Below are 18,362 nucleotides of genomic sequence, written 5' to 3' on the forward strand. Positions count from 1 at the left end.
AGTCGCTCAAACAGCCCAGCATCCTGCCGCGGATATCTAGGTCCGCTAGGTCACGGAGGATACCGAACCTCCACGTGGTATCGTAAGCCTTCTCCAGGTCGAAGAAGACCCCGATGCAGTGTTGATTGTGGATGAACGCTCCCCGGACTGTGTTCTCGAAGCGAACAATGTGATCGGTTGTGGAACATGTCTTTCTAAAGCCGCACTGGTGTATATCTAAAAGTTGCCGGGACTGAAGTATGAAGGTTAGTCTGATGCTTAGAGTGCTTTCGAATGATTTCGCTATACAGCTAGTGAGTGCTATTGGCCTGTAACTGGTAGGACTAGTTGGTGGTTTGCCAGGTTTTAGGAAGGGTACTATGATTGATTCTTTTCATGCTTGGGGGATTTCTCCACTCATCCATATCTTATTGAAAAAATTTAGGAGAGCCTCTATGGCAGTCTCAGAGAGGTGGGCAAGCATGGCATAATGTATATTGTCTGGGCCTGGTGCTGTCTTTTTACCGGATGTTAGTACTGTAGGATGTTAGTTCCTGCATTGTAATAAGCTGATTGTTGTCTTCATGTATGCATGTTCCGAAGGGAAGTTTGTTTTTCTACTATTGTTTTGTGCTTTTGAAATGTGTGTGTGAGTTGGATGAGCTTGAAACTGTGGAAAAATGCTCACCCAATATGTTGGCCTGCTCTTATAATGTTTGTGTACCGGGTGTTGTTAGCATTGGAAATGTAAAAGGAGTAAAATTTCCTGTGAATTTCCGCACCTGCTCCCACATTTTGCCACATTTTGATATTGAGCTGTTTATTGCGGATATGTACTGTTGCAATGATGCCCTTTCTGCGTTACGTCTAATGTATCGTGCTTTGGCTCTAGCCCTTTTGAAGATGAGCAAGTTTCCTGCAGTTTGATATCTGCGAAGGTTGCCCCAAGCCTTGCTTTGCTGCTTTTTGGCCAATGTGCATTCATTTGACCACCAAACTTTATGTGTTTTTCGTGCAATTTCAGACGTTTGTGGAATTGCTTCTATTGCTGCAGATGTTAAGCATGTCACAATTTTTTCATTTATTTCTTCTATTGTAAGGGTTTCGGCATATTATTTTTCTAGTGTGGCCTTCGTTCTGAAAAGTGCCCAATCGGCGAGGTGAATTTTCCATCGCCGTGGCTTCGTAGGGAGGATGGATGACGCTGATGTTAGCTTTAAAACCGTAGGTAAGTGATCACTTCCCCGAGGGTCGTCTAAAACATCCCAAATAAAATCATTAAAAACCGATGGTGATGCAAACGCTAAATCTAGGCAGGTCATTTTTCCAGATCTGGGGCAGCGGTACGTTGCTTTTCCCGTATTCATTAAACATATGCTATTCGAAAGAATAAAATCCTCGATGAGCTGACCCCTGGAATCAGTATGCTCACTTCCCCAGAATGAGGAGTGTGCGTTAAAATCCCCTATTATTACTTATGGCTCTGGCAACTGTTCCAGAAGTTCTTCTAGGTCATGCATGGCTATTGTGCTGTGTGGTGGTATGCACACAGAGCATATTGTTATTGTTTTATGGCTAATGATGTTTACTGCGACCGCTTCTAAGTTTGTCTTTAATGCTATCTCTCTTGTAGGGACATCGCTTTGCGTATAATGATAGCGACGCCTCCTGATAGTCGGGTAGCTTGTACTCGGTCTTTCCGGAAAATATATCTTTTTAGGATGTTTGTGTGCTGTGGCCCAAGGTTCGTTTCCTGCAGGCACACAGCTGTAGGTGGCATTGTTTTGAGCATATCGGTCATGTCTGTGTAGTTTCTGTGTAGACCTCTACAGTTCCATTGTATTAGATATGCCATTGTGATAAGTTGGGGATTGGGGAAAGTTACTTATCCTCAGGAGCAGTGATTCGTGGTTTCCCTTTTTTCTCCAGGGAGTCTCGCCGCCGCCGCCGCTGCAGAAATCCGGCGCCACTTTCGTGGCGCCGGATTTCCGCGGAGAATCCGCGGATGCGTGTGTTTTAGATGTCAGCGGACTTTCGCTGACATCCATATCCTCCACGGTGGACATGGAGGACGCCTCTTGTTTGCGATGGCCCGTGGCCTTCGCATTCGTCTTTTTTATTGGCACCACTGAACCAGGCTCTGCTCCAGGGGCAGAGCCTCTTGGCCAGCAGTTGCCTTCTTAGAGGGGTGGGGCGACAGGTCCAGTTCAACAGAGGTGTTCTGGGTGTCTGTCGCCGAGGATGCCGCTGCTGAAAGTGGGGCCTGAGGGCCTCCGGCGAGGATCGCGTGGTCTTCTCGCGAAATTTTCAGCGCTGTGAACTGTACCACCGACTTCTGTGTTGGGGACTTGGTTGTCGACCCCAGGTCCTTCGGATCGACTTGTGTGCCGACAGAAACCGAAGGCGGCGGCGGTCCCCGCGTCACCGCTTCGGAGTATGTCCCTTTCTGTTGGAAAGAGACGCGTTTTTTGGCCTCAAGGTAGGACAGGTTTTCTGTGGTCTTCAAAGTTATGATTTGTTTTTCTCTTTTCCAGACTGGGCACGACCTGGATTACGCGCCATGTGCGCTATTGCAGTGGATGCATTTTGGTGTACGTTCGCGTCTTTCCTCTGTATGTGCGTCTTCTGCACATGTGACACAAGCGGGTTTACCTCGGCAAGCCAACATGCTGTGTCCAAAGCGCTGGCACTTAAAACGTCTCGGATTCGGTATGTATGGGCGGACTTTACAATGGAGGTATGCGGCGTGGATGGAATCAGGCTGAGTTGTGCTATTGAAAGTGAGGACAATGTGCTTGGTCTTGATTTCAGCATTGTTCCTCCGGATGGTTATTCGTCGAGCTACTATTACTCCTTATTCAGCTAGTTCTTCTTCCATTTCCGCATCGGTACTCTGCAGGAGTTCATATTCAGATATGACGCCCTTTGAGTGGTTCAGGGTGCGGTGCGGGGTGAGGGGTAATTAATACTATTGTTTAATTGAATAACTAAAAAGCCCGCATATTAACTCACAAGATGATTAATCAAATTGGTAAATAATTGATTGAAGTGATTGCTTAGTTCAATTAGCCATTTATTTCAAATATTGATCATTGAAATAATTGAATCGACGGATTAGTCATTAGAGAATATATATTGGTTGCTTTGGTTTACCGGAGTATAACCTGCCAGAGCGACTAAGGCTATCAGGGACGCCACACTGAAGAAATACGGAAATTTGGACCGTCTCGGTTTCCTTAAAGGTGCACTGACATCGCACAGTACAAGGGCGTCTAGAATTTCTTCTCCATTTATATTCGACCGCCGCGTTCGGGATCGAAACCGCGTCTTTCGTATTAGCAGCCGAGCGCCATATCAACGGAGCCACCGCGGCGTCTATACACATGAAACTAATTAAAGAATGTGTTCAGAATGGGTTCAATTGGGTAGTGAAGAAATTGAACAAAGTAATTGTATAATTTCTTCCACTAGTGAAGTATTTCACACATCCATCGATAATAAATGAAATTGAATGATCACTTAATTACTGTATAATTGGTACTTTGGCGTGCTTACTACACGCTCTAGAAACGGGACCCATGTTTTCCGATGGGCTAGAACCGATTGGCACAGTAAGAGAAATGCCTTCGCATTACTGCACCTAAGAAGACTTAGAAGCACCTCTGGATTTTTTTCTGACTAGGCTAGTTCTGTAAGCGTCAAGCAGTCTTAAGTGTTAAAGGCCAGATATTTTGACTACGTACACTACGCTTATCCAAAAACTTGGCTGTGTGGGCGAAAAATGTTGTTACATATTGCACGTAAAACTTTATTCTGTAAGCAGATAAATCCCTCATTATTGTGGGCGAGGACTGGGGGTGCTGCAAACGAGACTGAAGCTCCTTGAATCCTACCATTTGCGGTGTTTCCCATTGAAACAGACTGTCTACTTTCTCACATGCGTCAAAAGCGACGGCAATGCGACAATGGCCCGTTACCAACAGGTGTGCATGGAGCGGGGTGCAGGCCAAAAATATCTCCAAACGCCTTCCTTGTTGGTTGGATTCGGGAAATGTGAAATAGCGACTGTCGTTCCTTGGTCGGACACAACCTTGTCCCTTCTGACAACGAGGGATTCGTTTAAGTAGGCGAAGCGGAACCGTTCTTGCTTCAGCCCAAGTCCAAAAAGTATGTCCGCGTCTATCACTTGCTTCAGCCTCCTCAGGTGTTCGTCGGAACTCCTCTCGAAGATCATAGCGTCGTCTAAATAAACAGCAAAGCTCCCCCTTGCACACCCCTTGCCCGTGATCCACAGAAAAAATGCGGTGGCGAAGCAAAGTCCGAATTACTTTCTCTTGGACTCAAACACGCCCTACTGCGTGATCTTGAGACCACCGACGAAAGTACTTCGAGCTGCAGTCAGATCCGAGTGTCGTGGATAGAGGGGAGTGGTGCAAATCGTAGTTATGTTGTTGTGCCTACTGTACCAAAGAGTGCCATCTTCCTTCTTCACGAGAACAAAGCATGGCCCCAATCGGCCCTCAGACCGCTTGATGACGCCGTGCCACATAATTTTTTCGACCTTATATCTGATAGCATCACGCTCTCGTGCTGTCACTTGCTATTGGCATTGAGAGTCAAGACGCTCGAGTACTCGTCAGTTATGATGAGACGTTTCGTGATTCTGTGGTGTCTGAATTAAAGCGCCCTCTGTACGCCGTTAGGGGGTCTCTCAACTCATAAGAATGTTCCAGAGTGCTTGAGCTACTGCAGTCGTTGACTAAAGCTCTAGAAGAGTGAATCAGTTGCTTTTCTCGGCATTATCATCTAACAGCCCAATTATCGTGCTCTAGCTCAGCTTTGGAGATTCATTCCAAACTTTTAAGCCAGAACCTAAACTTAGCAATTTCCGAGACATACGTTGCCTCTTGCAATGCCAATCCTCGGTCCAGAAGGAACTGTTTGTTTCACTCTACGATGAACTCATTGCAATTCTGTGTAACACAAGGAGCCCCGAGGATTACAACGGTTTATTAGGGTGACAAGATACCTGCTTTGATGGAGGCACAATTCTAGAGGGCCGTGTACTGTGCGCTGTCGGTGCACGTTAAAGAACCGCAGGTGGTCGAAATTTCCGGGGTCCTTCATAGCAGGAGTCGCTTTGGGACGTTAAACATCAATAAATCATAAACCATCATCGAGCACACGTGAGCAATGTTATTTACATGGTCGCCTGAGAACACACCTCTTAGTCCGCCGTCGAATGGGAGATGTGCTTGGATCTGAGGTCGTTGATTTTTTTTTTGATGTTTACTCTAGGAAGCGTATGATTATCGTAAGGTCCTCAGAACACAGCCGCAAGACTACAAAGGTCACAGGCCAAGTAGGTACGTGCGTTCAGCAGAACTCGACCAAAACATGATCCTTTAAGGGTAAATGCATAAGTTTTAGCAATCGATGAACTTTAGTGGGTCGAATACAGTGAAACTTTCAGGTAAATCATGCGCAATCCTTTAGGCTTAGCATTTGAAATGGTGACGCAAACGCTGATTAAAATTTTGATGGCATTCAAGTTTCTCCGCAGCACACAGCGCCAAGTGGGAGGGCTCGTCATGATGTCATCGAAGGTACCCGTACATTTCAAAGCATAAGCGTTTTCTTTGACGGAAATAGCCAACAACACTGGAGGAAAACTCGGCTTAGGAGGCCGGGACGGCACGGCCTTGCGCGTAAACACCGCATGTCGACTTATTCCTAGGCGCGGCGGTGCTCTTACCATCGTGTACTCGGTTAAAGATGGCCTGACGTCACTTCCTATCCCGTAAACGTCGCGTTTAGGCTCTGCGGCGAGCCCAAAGGCGATCACGTGACGAAATTTTGGCTGACCTTGACTTGACCTTTCACGACTTTGGTGTCCTCGGCTTAACCTTGACTTGACATTGAAATCACTTTGACCCTTGACCTGCCAGTCGCTTGACCTTTGGTCTTTCTACTGACCATCCACTAGTTCTCCAAACATATAAACTGAAGGTCTGACCCTGGCTGAGCGTCGAAGTCATCGGCAACGCTGGGCGACGTCATCCCGAGACTTCTTGTAGTGAACCTACCGCTTCAGAAATATGCGGTTTGTTTGGGGCGCTAGTGGCAAGGTGCTTGTTCGCGTAGGGGAAGGTGACACGGCTCAAATCATTCCATATTAATGTGACGTTGTGGACTTGTAATGGTAAGCATGTATCGGTTGTGACCTCTGCACGAAGAGACACAAAAGTGTGATGGCTCCGAACACATATCCACTCCCATGCGAAATTCGTAAAACTGTATGCTTTCAGTACTGAATTGTTTTCATCTAAATGTTAGGTCAGTCAGGAATCAACTCAATTAGTTCTTTATCTTGTCAAACAGCCTTGATTATCTTTTGATGCAGTTATGATTTCGGAAAACTGACAGCGATAACTATGGATGGATCTCGTTTTGAACATTTTCTTTAAATCAAACAACCTCTCGTGGAGGTGTTGCATGCATGCATACTGGTGCACGTTTTCGTGCGAAATTTTTGCCGAATTGTATTATATGATGAATGGTGTTCACCTTCTTTCAGTTACACCAGTAAACGCTTTAATGTCTGTTGCTTACAGGCCACCATCTGGTAATTTGAGCTCATTTTTTGAACCTATGTAATTTTTTAAAGTTCTGCAGTCGTGTAATCGTTGATGGCGAGTTGAATATAGATATGTGCAAGGATTACAAGTGCGTTTTTTTATCTTATGCTGCGATGTTTTTGTGTTACGAATATGATTACCAATGCAACCCATGTAACCTCCCCTCCCTCTCAAAACTGCATTGATCTTACCTCAACTAGCATTGACACTTCACTCATTCACTAAGGAGTTGCTTGCTGTGACATCAGTGATCATATTGGTGCTTATTTATTTAGCAAGCAGGATGTTCCAGAGCGTGACCTTCATGAATGTGTTATATTATGATATGTAACAGAAGGTTCTATAGAAAGAGTTCTTTAAAATGTTCTAGATGTTTAGTAGGAAGAAATGTATTGAGAAAGTGGTGCGGAGAGCGCTTATGAGTTATTTCCTGGCAAGTTCATTCATATATATAACACACATTTCCCTCCAAAGTAAAGAGGGTTTCTGACACCAGAACAAAGCCGTAGATATCGCTTTAATTTTGCATGCGTATTAAAGAAAAGCTCAAATTATCTAAGCTACTTGTTTGTACCAGAAATGTTCTCACTTTTCAGCGCTCCAAGGGTTATAGGAATAAATAGAATTGCGACATGCGAGAGGCGAAGGAGAGATATTATGAAGCTTACTTTCAAACTTTATCGAATCGGCCTGATAAACTCTGGCGTGTGCTTCGATCACTCGACTCTGGCGTCTTGCAGGTGACAAACACGAGCAAGATCCCTAACAGTGGCATAGAATATTCTGTAAATCATTTCACAAAAGAATTTAACGAGTTTATACCTACTCATCGAATTACTAAGGCTATTCATCTCACCATGCCATTGATAGATGCCCTTCGTCCTTGTTTCTATAACCAGTTTCCATGCATGAAATTTTTTCGACGCTTAGACACCTGAAGAACGGTATCTCTTGGGATACGGATATTATACAGATAGGTCCAGTTAAGCACGTCAGCTACATTACTTCCAACCATTAGAGCACATATATACCTTATGACGTATGGAAGCAGCCACTTTCCCTTCGAAAATGCGTGTTGCTAGTATTGCCGTCATATATACAAGAAAGGAACGCCTCCGTAAGGAAGTACAACAGACGGCGACACACGTGCAAAACACCTCGTATGCGCTGCTGGTCGATCGGCACGTTTTCCAAATGTAGGAGGTGAGGAGTGCCGTGACTGCCGCTGGAAACGCCAGGGTTTCAACCGTAAACTTCACCTGTTCATCTCTGCAATCTCTCTAAGGGCGCGTTCACACTACACCAAAGTTCCGGCGAGCGAAGCGGATTCGCTTCGCTGGAAAAAAAGGGGCTGTTCTCATTACCCCACCCGCGACGGCGGATCCGACGCGGAACTGCGGCTGCTTCTCGCTTTTTCACGAAAGCCGCGAGACCTCATGGCAGTTTCTTTTCCGGTATCGGGAATTCGCGAACGAAGCGAGAGCGCGCGTGAGGCCCGCAGACAATTCGCGCGCTTTTGTCGCTGGTTGTTCGGCTGCACACTGTCTTGCGCCGTTTTATCGCAGAATGGCGAGCATTTCAGAGGAGGAGGAGATTATTTCGATTCTTCTCTGCAACTCTGTAATGGCTATGCTGGAAGAGTTGCGAAAGGCAGAAGAAAGACCAGCTTCGCGGCGGAAGCGGTGGTGGGTGCGCTGGTAAGAGCAATATAAAATTTCCACCACACCTGATAACCTGCGCCAGGCGCTGATCTACGGGTATCGCCTTACGTAATCTCGTGTCTTTTTTCTGAATACGAGCGCGAATACTGGAGATTTTATAAAAGAATGTTTATAGAAATGAAGTGTTGGCATTTATTTCATTAGTGCGCCTTTCGAGAATATGACCCCATGTATCTACGAAACGACATCTGTAGGCCCAAAGGAAAATTGAAACTCCTTTGCTTGGTTCTTTCCTACAAGGTAATTAGGAGAATTTTTTACGAGCTTTACCTCCCACGAGCAGGAACCAAGTTTCATCTCTAAACCTTCGAAGAACTGACTGTAATTGGTTTCCACATAACCGGCGTGGAACTATAAATCACATCTGTTCCGCTTAAAACCAACCAGTTCCACTAAACGAGATGAAAGGAAGCTGCCTGTTTCACATAAATTAAGCTGGTCCATCTAACATGAAGTTAAGCTCAAATTTAGATGTGCGTATCACAGGACACGCGCGCGTTACTAAAATTGTGCACAATTGAATATTCATCACATGTCACTATCTCAATACAAACATGCATGCTAACTGCAGGGAATACAAAGTTAATTACTCCATTGGTTAAAGACGTGTCACATAAGGAGGAGCTCTGGGAAAAGATCGGCAAAGAACTGGGAGTGAGCGGTACGTACAATTGCTTTTATATCTTGCTTCACGCCGATACACGCGAGAATCGTTTTCTTTTTTCGGATGCCAGTGTAGTACGTTTCGCGTTGTTCTTTTTTGGGTGCGCCTTCTAGCATCACATGATGTTTAAATAAAGGCATTTTGTATTTGTATTTTGTACAGTTCAGATGTGGTAACTGGCCGCTCACATTTTCCTCGGTGTTATGAAGGTACACGTACGCTCGTAAGCGCACACAACCAAGCTGGTACAGGAATCAAACTGATTATTGAGAGGATCCCCCGGCGGAGCCACATCAAGATCCTTGGCTTCACTTTTCAACAATATTTGGGATTCGACTTTCGCGACACGAAATAAATCGCTAAAAATGCATCGCGCTCACGGTCCGCCCCAGAGCTTGTCACGCAACGCCCAGCGCTGCTACCGTGATGATATACACTTCAAGATATTCGTACGAGCTGAACCTGCATGGGACAGGAGCTGGCAGTGGCACAAGCAAAGTAACGAAAGTACGTCGCGCGTGCTCGCACGAGCTGTGCGTGCATGCGATAGATGCAAACAGCGGCATAAGCAAAATATGTGCGCCGGTTTTTCAGTGCGTAATGCATGCGTCGTACGATCGCGCGAGTCCGAATGCGTGGTATAAAAGCTAGCAGCGGCGCGAAAACAACCATCCTTCCCGTATGCTCAAAACGGGTAGACCACGCGAAACGTATACTGTATACGCCAAAACGTATACTCTACTGGCACTCGAAAACAGAGTTCTCAACAGCGGCATGAGCATGCGTCGTACACGATCGCGCAAGGTCCGCATGCAAGGGATAAAAGTTCACAGCATAACGAGAACAACGCGAAACGTACTACACTGGCATCCGAAAAAAAAAAAAACGATTCTCGCGTGTATCGGCGTGAAGCAAGATATAAAAGCAATTGTACGTACCGCTCACTCCCAGTTCTTTGCCGATCTTTTCCCAGAGCTCCTCCTTATGTGACACGTCTTTAAAGTTCAGCTGCCGCTTGTCGTAAAGGATTGGGTGTTCCTTTATAGCGTCTAGTAGCATCTCCACCGAGAAAGCGCTAGCCCGGCCCGCTGCCATGCTTGCCGCCATGCTAGAATTTGTCCGGACATGACGTCAACGGCCCGTCGTCGCTTCCGCGGCGAAGGCGAAAAATCGGTCCCGCACCGATCACCCTCTCCGCGCCGCTTTCCGCCTTCGTCGGCGTCAAAAGCGGCCGAATCTGGCCGAATCCGCTTCGCTCGCCGGAACTTTGGTGTAGTGTGAACGCGCCCTAAGAGCGGCTGACTAAGCCGCGCAGCTCACGAAGTCCAACAGGTCAAGCATGTGAAACTGTTTGCGCGGAACGTTGGGGTCCAAGCGCTTGTGGAACTACCTCTGGACACTGCTGGACCCCTCCATCAGTAAGACGCACTCACAAGCAAACACACATCCTGTTATTCACATCCAGACGCTTGTGGGTACACAAATCTCAGCAACCTAAAACAGCGATGTGTACCGGCTCCCGTTTTTCTAGTTACTAGCAAGCCCTCCCCGAAGCCCCCAGCTTGGAACGCAGAAATCGCCGCGTATATAACGCCAGTGCTAGTCCGACAGGCCTTTCTCCCATACAGCGAGGCCGGCGCGGGGGTCCTATCAGATATTTTTGAAGATGCTTTCAAACCTGGATGTATGCTTTCAAACCTGGATGATATGTCCCTCGCAGAGCTGGCAGGTCTTTTCAATGGACACTGAGGGGCAGTTGCGCTTCCCGCTGCCTAGATACATGCGCACATTGATTTAATATCAAAGATGGGCAAGGAACTGAAACTCGTGAGCCTAACGGTCACCTTGAATACGAGCTGCGCAGTTAAATTCTTTTAAAACGTCGAGCTCCACGGCCTGCAAACGCCCATCGAATCTGCGGGGTTCTTTTCCAAGACCCAATATGGCTTTCGCCGAACCATTCGGTGCAGCACATGCTGCTGCAGCTGAAAGAAACTCGCCAAACGCGCGAATTCCTGGTCAATACCAGAGACACATTGGCATTAAATGTGCACAAGGCCTTCGACAACGCCTCGCACGAGCACATCCTCCGCATATCCACCGGATATGGGACGCTAACCTGCAAATACATGAAGACTTCTAGTACCCACGACACGGCACAATTTAGCGTAGCAGCGGTGTCGAACCCAACGTTTTATCTCCCCAAACCAAGGCACTCCACAGGGAGCTGTAATTGATCCTTTGGTTTTTAATGTTGTCATGTTGCCACTCACGCGAATGCTGGCCAAGATTACTGACCTGCATGAGGAACCACATCAGGAACGCCAGCAGGAATTTAACCGTAAGGGAAGAAGCCTACAGCGCTTTGGAAAAAGAATGAGCTTATCTGGTTTGGGCCTCACAAAAGCTACACTGCTATGTTTATGGGGCGAAATTTACTTTCGAGACAGATCATTATCCGCTTACATGGCTCCTTCAAATGTCACCCATGAATGGCCGCTTGCTGCGATGGAGTCCAGCCCTCCAGCATTATAACTTTTTGGAGCGGTACAAAAAGGGCTATTGCAATGGCAATGCCGATGGACTGAGCTGGTTATTTCCGTAATTGAGGCGTCCGTTCTATCTAATCTCGGCGCCTTTTCGTCTCTTTTTATTTAGGTGCCAGTTTTTTTTTTGTTGTTGTTGTCTGCGCAGTGACGTCATCATTCATTATCCTTGTTTTGCTTCCACATTTTGCTACCCTTCTTCGCGTCGTGAACGGCAAGTCGGGCATTGGCAACCAATTTAGCCAACAGGGAAGCTTGTCTTAGTAGCCGAGACTATTGCTGTCAGCTACGAAATTCTGTGTTTAGGCACCTGCCGACAATGCACTCGTAGGGCATACTAGCCTGGCGGCTCCCAGGTGAATTTCTTGCACGGCCTGGGGAGTGGTGCTATGTTGGGAGGTTGGTTTCGACTAATACCTCCATTGTGCGATGATTGGGACTCTGTTGTGTGCTCGCCGAGAAAATCAAGAAAGGCCTCCCAGGCTACAACCCAAGCCTATCTCACCTCGGCAAATGATTGTGACCACTGGGCGATCGAGATTCTCCTGGCGCAGAGGAGCAGTTAAGATCGGAGAACATGGTCCTGGGAAGAATTACTTCCAGACGTGAGTCATCGCGAAGCAAAGATACAGCGAGAGCTGGCGACGGCGGCAGCAGCGGTGGCTGCGTCCAGTGGCCGAGTCTACCTTCGGGTCGCCGGACGATGGAGTGGTGCTGCACAAGGTCAGGTTGCTGCTGTTAATTGAAATACGGCTGTGTCCTCGACAGAGGTCTAGTGCTTCGGACACCCGGAGGGGGGGGGGAGCAGGAGGACGTTCGTTCACCTGCTGGGAGGGAACGAGCAGAAGACTTGCCACAGTGATCAAAGCGACTCATCAGTGTTTGAAGACTCTGTCTCTTCCCCTTCCCATCTTCCGAGCTGCGAGAGAGCGAGAGAGCGCAGCACCGCCCCTGCCGTAGGTAATACGACCAGCGTCTACAACTGCCCACCCGATTGGATACCGTTCTTTATTATTTATTTATTCATTTTTTAGGCAATTCTTGCTTTATTTCCCAGTCCGGGATCTGGGGAATACAAAGCCTATTTAATGGGATGTAGTTTTGTGACCGGAGCACTCCCATCTGGATTGTAAGTATGTAAAATAAATCTTCTCTACAGTTTACTCCTTAATGGAGCTCGAGATCGTTCTTTAAAGCCGGGACCTGTGGTGCTGAATGACACACCCAAATCCAGAGCCCCTCCGTCCTCAACGGATCCTACGGAGGCCAGTAAGGACCGCCTTGCGCATGCCCTGGTTCGCCTACACGGCAAGCGATCTACAGGCAGATACAGGCAGGATCCTTCCCGCATCCTCACCTTCAACACAAGATGTACCCGGAAAGGTACCAGAAGGAATGTGATTTCTCCAAGACTGAGTTCGGGACGCTCCAACATGTCATTAGAGTATGCAACTTCATCAAGGAAATCCCCCCACCTCTTAGCTGCCCCACTACCCCACCCCATCCCTCATCCTTCCTTACCGAGCGATGGGAGACCTTGCTAACCAGCCCCGCCGCGGAAGACCAGCTCGTCCTGATCTCCAGGGGCCAGGCGGCCAGGGATGCATATGGGTCCCGTGAAGAGGGAACCACTCCCATCGACGGCATCTAAGCAGACGTCGTATTTAGCTCGAGCGAATAAAGTTGTTTCTCTCTCTCTCTCTCTCTCGCCTACGCGGGAAATATTCTAGAACTCACAGCTGACGAGAACTTTTAGAGGCCCATCAGTCTAACCATCACAAGCGTCTGCGTGCCCCACCCGATGACCCCCGACTCCTACGACAGCTCGGATACCACATCCTGTGGAGACTACGGACGCTGCAACGAGACCCATTCCTACTCTTATAATTGAACAACTGCGACTCCAGCCCCTGCCACGCAGGATGAATCCGGATCTGCACCCGAGCAGTAGGCGAGCCCGCGCAACACCTCACTCGCCATATGGGAATCAGCAGGATGTTATGTACACAGACTGCGGCGTTCCTCCCAGAACCGCCCAAAAGCCCTCACTAACCAGCGACTTCACCTTACACAGGACCCCATACACCCTACTGTAAAATGTGTGGCTCCATAACCACGCTTAATCACACATACTGTAACTGTCCAAGAGCCAACACGTCGCGCAAGCTCTCGGTACATACCCATGTGGGAGGCCTGGTTTGACCACCTCGGCAAAACGGCCTCTTATTTGGCGCAACCTCTTGCAGCACCGGATCACCGCTCCCAAAAGAAGGCGAACCCGGACATATGGGCCATATAAGTTATTTTTTCTCTCTCCGTATCAGTAGTAGAATTGGAGCCGTCGCTTCGGCCTCTTCACACTGGCGACACACGCTACCGTTTCGGCCCAGTGCACTCGGGACCCAGGGTAAATAGAATGCGTCGTCCTAGCCCTACCTGTCGACGAGGCAGCATAACACACCGACAATCTGCACCAATTCACAAACTGCATGCAAACACTTTCTCCGCGGAAACATCCCTCTGAGGCCCGCAGGGTGCCTCACCACTCAATCCCTCCGCAACACTTTGACTGTCACGTCTGGACCTGGCCAAGAGGGTACGTTCGATAATGTGCGCGGTCCTAGACACACACGAGAAATCTCATTCCGAGCGCCGCTCGATCCCTCTCGCGAACCCCGTGGCAGAGGCGACGACTGCACACCCGACTATTATGCTGTCAGCACTTATTAGAGAGCTTTAGAATAGGGTGGTCACAAAGAAATTAGAGGCTTCAACAGAAGAGACGCGCGTGCGTCATAGACATTTAAAGTAGGCATTTTCTCTGCGCACTTGTGCTAGGCTTCGCTTAGCTGATAGCTGCTCCATTGCGAGCAAAAAGAGAAATGATCACAAATAAAAATAAACAAATGAAGGTGTTTTTGTTCCATATATGAGGCTACTTTTCTGCAGCTCAAAATTTCGCATAAGATAACCGAAACAAACGGTACAAACAGCGGCCGCTTTAGACATTTTTGCATTGCTTGCCACGTGTAGGGCCATCTAGGGCGTAACACGCAATGGTAAATATCGCATGTGTCATTTTAGAGCGCAGCTCTTTGGCGTCCGTTCCTGGGTTTCGCGTCGTCGTCGGCGTTGTCGTTGTCGTCGGCCTCGTAACCAGCTCCGCCCCCCTTTCATCCGCAGCTGGGGTTGACTCACTATCGGCGTCAGCGGCATCAGTCAGTCGCTGCTATCTCTTCCCTCCTCCCTTTATCGTGTTGTCCGCTTGCTGCGCGCGCTTCTGCCCCCATCGTTTGCCGCTGGGTGTACACGCCGCCCCCCTCCCCCCCCCCCCCCCTTCCTGCGAGTCTCCGGTTGTCAAAGCGCCGGCTCGAACTTAATTCCTTTCTTCGCTCCTCCTCCAATGCAACCCCTGTGCGGTGGCAATCAGAGAGCCAGATCGGTGGCGGCGGATCTGTATATGTGCACCGCCCGAGCCGAAATTGCCGCTGCCGTTCGCCCTGTGCGGTGGCAATCAGAGAGCCAGATCGGTGGCGGCGGATCTGTATATGTGCACCACCCGAGCCGAAATTGCCGCTGCCGTTCGCCACTGCGAAATTATCTGCCAGTTCTTTCTGAGCCATGAGCGAGACGACCGATGGAAGTCCTCCGTCTGCTAAAAAAAAAATTCTGTGATAGCGCATACATGTGTTGCTCGATTTCTTTGCCTCAATCTATCGAAAAGGTGAAACAGCTTATTTTCTGCGCTCAAATTTCGCATTAGGAAGTAACGTAATCGTCGGTAATTTTTTCTCACCATTTTTGACATCCGGGCAAATCAAAATTACTTCATGAAAAAGAAAACGGCGAGTTAACCGAATGCTAATTCTTCGTGACCCCTTTCTGCAGCAAACTACTTAACATGCCGTGGTTGCCCAGTGGATAGTGCGCTCGGCTACGCAGTATGATTACCCGGGCTCGAGCCCGAGCGCGGCGGCAGCGTTTCAATGAAGGCGAAACGCAAATAGCGCTCTTGTACTATGCAGTGGCTGGGCACGTTAAAGATCTGCACGTGGACATTATCCGTGGGCGTGCCCGAAACCACCGGCCGTCGGGCCCGCCCTGAACCCATCTCGCTCTTTCTGGTAGTCGCCCTGCTTGCCGCGGACCTGGTGATCAAGCGCAGACTGATCACCCAGGCGAGACATGAGTCGCAGGCCAGAGGGCTCCTGGACATTCAGGAGCCCTCCCACGGTGGAAGAACCGTATTTTTTATTTTTCCTTAGTTTTGTGAAGTAGAGCTTGTCCCCTGTCCTTCCATGCGGTTTGTCTCCTCCTCCTCCTCCTTGCGGTTGAGCATAATCGATACCACGACCACGATGACAATCACGATCAGCGCTGCTATGCAGGAAAGTGGAACCCAGAATAAGGGCGACGCAATGAAAGGCGACTCCTCACTGGTTCCTTTTGGTGCATCCATAGCTTGTGTTGTCGTGGCGTCTTTGGCCGGGGCCCTTGTCGTCGTGCTTTGCGTCGTCGTGGCCTTTGTCGCTGTGGATTTCGCGGTGGTAGCCACTGTTGGTTTAACAGCCCAAGGGGCGTAAAACACGGAAACAACGTTAGAAACATCGGACTTCAGCCCATCACTGTTAGCCACTCGGACTCCCAGGTGAGCGTGCCACATCCAGGCGCCATCTTGCCCAAGGAAGGAAAAGCTGCGAGGAAGTGACAAAGTGACGAAATGCCGGTCACCATATGGCAACGGATCCAGGTTGCCTTCGACGACGTCGGCTTCTGTGATTTCAGCCTGGTTTTCGAAGTCGAATTTTACGTCTTCGAACTCTTTTCCGACTCGAATATCCACGGCGGAAGCTGCAAAAAAGTAACGTCGTTGAAGGAGAAACAGGACACCATCCAGTGTGACGTCATCATAAGCTGTGCTACTGATAATCACTGATATAAAAGCTATGCTTTCGTTTCCCTCACCTAGATTTCACAGAAGTCATGTGACCGTTCTGGCTGTATAAAGTTCACGAGGGAACTTTAAAAGGGGTCATTCTTGGTCAGGTTGCCACGGGCGTCTGCTTGTCCTCTTACATGAAGTAGTCGTGGTGGGCCAAAAGTACGTGAGCTAACTTTTTCCCAAATAGCTATCCTCACGTCATTTAAATCCTTATGAAGATGAAAGATACTGTGCTTAATGGCGTGCCAAACATCCGGAGATGGGTTTCGTCACATTTGTAAAGTGATACGATCACGCTTAGAATTGATGCATGTTGAAACAACTCCATCTCAAAACCAGGAAATGATCCTCAATTCCGGGCGCGCTTAGGCTAGCACCTTTTTCAGAGATGCACCCGTTGTGATGGAGTGAAAATATTTCCGAAGGTATAACTCTCTGCTGTGCTATCGGTTTCCCATCGCCTGTATGTCATTGTCGAAGAGTTCAATTCAATTTATTGACTTTGCAACTTGTATATAAAAAAATGTAAAATTCCCGGGCAAATTGTCGTTATCCGGTGATATTCGTTCCGTTTTTTACTGACGACAGGATTCGTGTTAAACCTGTCTGCGAAATTAGGCACAAATAATAAGAAACACCAGCAGTAATGCTGTGAAGCTGTTGGGGCCAGTTGCTATCTTCGTTTTGCTACCGAAAACACAAGGCGCTGCACATCACGAGGCATTTCCGGCATCCCGTCACTGCAGACATACGCGCATCTTTGGTTAGGCTGCTGGTTAACGCAATGGGAACTATCCTTTTTTTTTCCAAACTACAAGCGAAATTTCGGATTCACTGTGATATTTGATTCAAAGTTTGAAAGGGGATATGAGACGGTTCTCTGAGGTGCCCGAAGGACAACCAACCGTTCTAATGGCTCCTTCAAATATTCCTAGTTTTCCATAGCACTACAGGATAATAGTATTGCGTCGATAGTGGATAGGAATTCAGTGCAAAAAGCGGTGTGTGTACGTTAGCCTCATTAAGTAAAATGCGGCGTTATATTTCTCTGAAAGAATACACTTGTATGTAGAGAAGGTTTTATGCGGTGGATACCAAACATCAACATAATGCAGCATGCCTGGAAACAAACCTCATTTTTTATAGAGTATTCATGAATGCTGGGGTAGCGCGAACAGTGTAATGAGAGTAGAAAAAAAAACCCTTTAAAATGCTCCCCTCCCTCCCTCATTAGCCATCGTCACGTCTTCGATGAGACTGTCCCAAGACTCGACTCAAACTTGCCCAGTTTTTCATTCAGGAATACTGCACCTAATAAGTAGATTAAGCGCCTGTGAGCTCCACAGTACACGTGGCTTCTTAAAGTGCTTACCCTTTCCAAACGTCAGGTGAGCTCCTGGCCACGTCCATGTTACCAGCGCCAGGAGAGTGTTGTCCTTTCCCGGCCGCGTGTCTCTCACGGCGAGGTCACTGGTGTATGCTGGAGGCACTTGCGCTTCCACAATATCTGTCGTCACAGTGAAGGAACCTCCGGACACCACCCTCTGGAAATCGCCCAATGTCTCACCGGGTGGGCCGGTGGTATCTTCGGTTTGGGCGGGGCTGTCGACAATCGTCAACCACTCCATCGGCCACTCGCTCCGGAACTCGGATTCGTTGTATTCATCTGCGTGGTTCACAGCCGGCAAAGGTGCATAAGGTGAACGGGGACAAGAATTCAGGCCAGCAGCGTAGTTTGAAAGCTCAGAAAAAAAAATATACGGACGCTCACGATAGTCCTGACTGCTAAATTTGAGTTTCAGCTCTGTAGGTGTTTTGGTTTCCGATGTATTGTGGTAAAGAATTTCTCTTTATTTTCCACACACACACACA

At 48.1% G+C, this 18,362-nt stretch overlaps 1 protein-coding gene across 1 annotated transcript in view; it reads right to left on the minus strand.

The window, feature by feature from the left end:
• Positions 1–15,809: 15,809 nt before the first annotated feature.
• The window catches only part of LOC149336614 (calcium-activated chloride channel regulator 1-like), a 52,722-nt gene continuing 50,169 nt past the window's right edge, over positions 15,810–18,362 (minus strand). The window contains exons 10-11 of the mRNA XM_089554188.1: positions 17,863–18,156; positions 15,810–16,399 (exon numbers count right to left, since the gene is read on the minus strand). Coding sequence (XP_089410314.1) covers positions 15,810–16,399; positions 17,863–18,156 — 884 coding nt within the window. The remainder of the gene's footprint in view (positions 16,400–17,862; positions 18,157–18,362) is intronic.

The sequence above is a fragment of the Amblyomma mixtum genome, chromosome 7, assembly GCF_055824585.1.
Source record: "Amblyomma mixtum isolate Tamu chromosome 7, ASM5582458v1, whole genome shotgun sequence".
NCBI lineage: Eukaryota > Metazoa > Arthropoda > Arachnida > Ixodida > Ixodidae > Amblyomma > Amblyomma mixtum.